Source organism: Numida meleagris, chromosome 18 (assembly GCF_002078875.1).
Source record: "Numida meleagris isolate 19003 breed g44 Domestic line chromosome 18, NumMel1.0, whole genome shotgun sequence".
NCBI lineage: Eukaryota > Metazoa > Chordata > Aves > Galliformes > Numididae > Numida > Numida meleagris.
The window spans coordinates 3,340,735-3,344,720 of NC_034426.1; the positions used below are offsets into that span (position 1 = coordinate 3,340,735).

Sequence of the window (3,986 nt, forward strand, 5' to 3'; positions counted from 1 at the left end):
CCTTCCCTTCCCTTCCCTTCCCTTCCCTTCCCTTCCCTTCCCTTTCCTTCCCTTTCTTTCCCTTCCCTCTCCCTGTTTTTCTCCATAAGAAAGCAGTAAAACATTGCATGTGGCAGTGTGGTGCGAGCAGCTGAGACAAGCCTGCTGCCCCAAAAAATGCACAGCAGCAGGATATGGGGTCAGACACACGCCAGCACACATGTAAAGGGATTTGTGATGCCACCAATCACGTATCTGATTTGGAGCAAATTAGGAGAAACTATTTGTGCTGAACATGCCAAATTCCTCGCTAAGCCGGTCATGTCCCCACTCTGCAGGGACAGTGACCGGGGCTGCATAAGCAGGACATGCCAGGGGACAGCAGCTTCTCAGAGGCGAGGGCAGCCACAGCCAGCTGGGGTCATGAGGGGACTTCCTGTCTTTGATCACTGCTGCTAATTAAGTGTTGAGCAGAAGTGATGGGATGGGGCTGACCAAAGCATGACACTTGCAGATCAGGAGGCTTCATGGAAAGGCTATTTTGGGGAGAAAGGGCAGAGCTGAGTGGCGTGCAAGGCATCGTCTGTTCTTCCCACTCCTTCTAGAGGAGATGGCAAAGAATTGCTATGGATGCTGTGGGACATGTTATCTATGAGCTGGAGCAATGTGTGGGACCAGGCACCTCTGGAGTTCCATCACCACTGAAATGATTCAGATTTCAGACTCCTTTTTGCTCTTCTGCCATTTCCAGGCGCAACTTAGTGGAGAGTGTCACCACACAGTACCTGAAGAAATGCACTTACCACAAAGTCACCGACTCCTTGTGCCCTGTGTTTGACCTGGGATACATCGTGAAGGAATCAGGTCAAAATTTCAGTGTGCTGGCTGTGAAGGTAAGGAAGATTCTGCTGCTGTCCTGTGCAGCCATGGGGAGGGGATACCAGGGCTGGTGTCACTGGGACAAGGGATGTGCTTTCTCCAGGGCTGCACAGCAGCACCTGAATTAAGTCCCTTACAGATGGTGAATCTCTTTGGATGTAGCCTTTCTCTATATAAATTTAAATGTAAGCCATTAAATGTAATGGTTTGATGCAGTGAGGTTAAGCCAGATGCAAAGCTCATGGGCGAAATCAGGCAAGGACAGGCTGTTCCATAGGGGGCACAGAGCATTCTTTTGCAGAACCACTCATAGAATCAACATTGTTGAACAGCTTGGGAGGGACCTCAAAGATCATCTAGTACTAACCCCACTGCCGTGGGCAGGGTTGCCAACCACTAAACCATTCCTTGGGCTTCGCTTATGGCCAGGAACAAGAGAGTATGGACTTGGTCATACGTGCAGCCCCAGTGACTGCCGTCTTGGCTGCAGGGCGGTGTGGTGGGCATCACCATCGACTGGAACTGTGACCTGGACTGGCCTGTCCAGTACTGCAAACCTGTTTACCAGTTCCACGGCCTGTACAATGACGGCAGCAACGTTTCGCCAGGCTTCAATTTCAGGTGAGGGGCACTCCTCCTACAGGCAGAAGCTGGAGGTGATGGTTTTGGGGATCCTACAGCAACTAATGAATGGCAGAGGATCCTGCCCCATGTCCCAGTGCCCTGGGGACTCAGGGGGTTGTAGACACCCAAGTGAACCGTTAACATGCCCCATCTAATGGGACAGATATGCCAAATACTACAGAGAAGATGGGATGGAAAAGAGGACGCTGTACAAGGTGTTTGGGATCCGATTTGACATCCTGGTGAATGGCAAGGTAAGGGCTTTCCTCACGGTGCTCCCACAGGCAGTATTTAAAGGGCGTCCCTTCTTCATTTAATTACAACTATAGGAAACAAAATGATTTCAGTTTGTGCACCTAAACCCAAACCAACCATATTCTTTTGTCTGACCAATATGCTTAAAAACAGTCCTTACTCAGCTCCTGTTTCTCTGAGCAGTGGTGAACTCTGCAGTTGGAATTGCTGCAAGGTTCTTTAGCTGAGCCCAACCCGCAGCTGTCACATCCTTTCCTTGCTGTGAGCCCACTGTCACACAACGCCACTTCTGTCTCATTTTATGCAGGCGGGCAAATTTGACATCATCCCCACCATGACCACAATTGGCTCTGGGATTGGTATTTTTGGAGTGGTAAGTTTGGATGTTTCCAGCTCTCATATAACTTCATTACCCCTGGCTGTGACACCCAGGGGATGGGCACAGGGGAAGGAGGTGACCCCATACACCCTGTTCCTGCTGTGGGGAGTGCTGTCCTACAGAGCATCCTGGGATCCTGATCCTGATGCAAGACATAAAAACTTCTGCATGATCCTAAGGGTATGTGTGCTGCATGTACCTAAATGGGAAGCACTTAAATTCTGATGGCTTAAATTGCCCAGTATCAAATCCAGCACATTTCTGTCCTAAATGTTCTAAACCGGCTTTTGGAGGCTGTGTGCTCTTCAGAACCTAGAAGCAGAAGCTACCCCAGTTCATAGGGCAAACAAGGACATGCTGGAAGCACAGGGGGCACGGTGAGCTGGAGGGCAGCCCCAACACTGCTTACGATTTGCTTCAAGGCCTCTGTCCTCTGCGACCTGCTCCTGCTGCATTTTCTCCAAGGACGGGACTACTACAAGCAGAAGAAGTTCAAGCACGCAGAACCGGAGCCTGTGAGTACTGGCATGTCCCTCCCTTGGGTGGGCGAGTGAGGGTGCTTGCATCCAGGAGCAGCCAGGCACTGTCCTGAGAGGTGGGAACCCAGAGCCTCTGTATCCTCTCCGAAATGATGTTCCAAAATCACTTTCTGAGAACATCCCCATGACCATGGAATGTTGCATGACCTTTCATAGGATGTGAAAACAGGTTCAAATTCATCTCACATGCTGGGTGTTAGGAATTGGTGCTCTCCCACCGCATGATCCCCTGGGGGGAGCTCTGTAAAAGCATCACCATTTTCTCTTGTTTAACCCCTAGTCAAAGTCACATAAGAAAGAGAAGGAGCTGGACAACACGCAGTGAGAGGTGAGCGGGGTTTCCCCAGGTCTGGGGGTGACGAGTCTCAGGGGTATCCCTGGGAAGGGGAACAGCTGTTGGGACAGGACACCCAAAGTGGTTTTCACTGTGCCCCTTTCTCTCTAGCATCCACACTGCCCGACAGACCTGCACCCTCTTCCTCCTCCTCCTTCTCTTCCAAAACGCAGTTGTCATCCCCATCACCAGCCTCAAGGCAGCAGGAGCAGTGTCCAGTGCTGGCTCACAGGAATGCTGTGCACAGGGCTTGCTGTGACGCTGGGGCAGGTGGCACCTGCATGGGCCACTGGGGACCTGCTCTCACTAAGGCACCCACAGGACCTCCACCAGCCTTGTGTGGGGTGCTGGACCCATGCTGGGGTGTCCTGTACCCTAAGCCCCTGCAGCCTTGGGCAGATCCACATTGAGGAGAGGGGATGGAAGGAAAGCCAGTGAGAACCATGCTCTGTCCCTCAGCATGGGAGAAAAAGAGTTGTTTTGTAAGAATGTATTTTATTAAAAAAAAAATAAACCTTTAGTTTTTCTACTACATCCTTTTGCAGTGCCCATGCTTGCCCTAGGCAGGGCGCAGGGTGTGCAGTGCTTCTTGGTTTGTGTGTGCAGAGCAGTGCTGCAAAGTGGGCTAGAGCATGGAGCCTCCGTGATGGACTTGGTGCAGACTCCCCTGGGCTCTGCCCTCCTATGCACGGCCCCTGGGCCTCTGGCCACGAGCATGGGTTGTTATCAGCCTTTTCACTGGGGTTTCCATCTCAGACAGGCCGGCTGGCGGGGAGCCACCGGGAGCTGCTGCCCTGTGCCAGCCCTGCTGCTGCTGCCGCCCTTCTCAGCTCCTCGCACCCAGCTGCAAAACCGCCCTGAGCAGCCCCTGTCCACACTGCAGGATCTGCCAGCAACCCGGGGTGCAGCAGAGGGCTGTTGGGATGCTGAGCCCATGGCTGCGATATGTCAGGATGGGAGCAGGCGCAGTGGTTCCTATGGGACACAGAGGCCATGA

At 52.4% G+C, this 3,986-nt stretch overlaps 1 protein-coding gene across 2 annotated transcripts in view; it reads left to right on the forward strand.

The window, feature by feature from the left end:
• The window catches only part of P2RX1 (purinergic receptor P2X 1), a 10,929-nt gene extending 7,406 nt beyond the window's left edge, over positions 1-3,523 (forward strand). The window contains exons 9-15 of one of the 2 annotated variants that reach the window (XM_021416051.1): positions 731-872; positions 1,349-1,479; positions 1,646-1,736; positions 2,045-2,296; positions 2,539-2,631; positions 2,936-2,983; positions 3,101-3,523. In XM_021416051.1, the coding sequence (XP_021271726.1) occupies positions 731-872; positions 1,349-1,479; positions 1,646-1,736; positions 2,045-2,296; positions 2,539-2,631; positions 2,936-2,980 (754 nt within the window). In that variant the 3' untranslated portion in view covers positions 2,981-2,983; positions 3,101-3,523. The remainder of the gene's footprint in view (positions 1-730; positions 873-1,348; positions 1,480-1,645; positions 1,737-2,044; positions 2,297-2,538; positions 2,632-2,935; positions 2,984-3,100) is intronic. The other variant, XM_021416052.1, reaches the window with a different exon arrangement.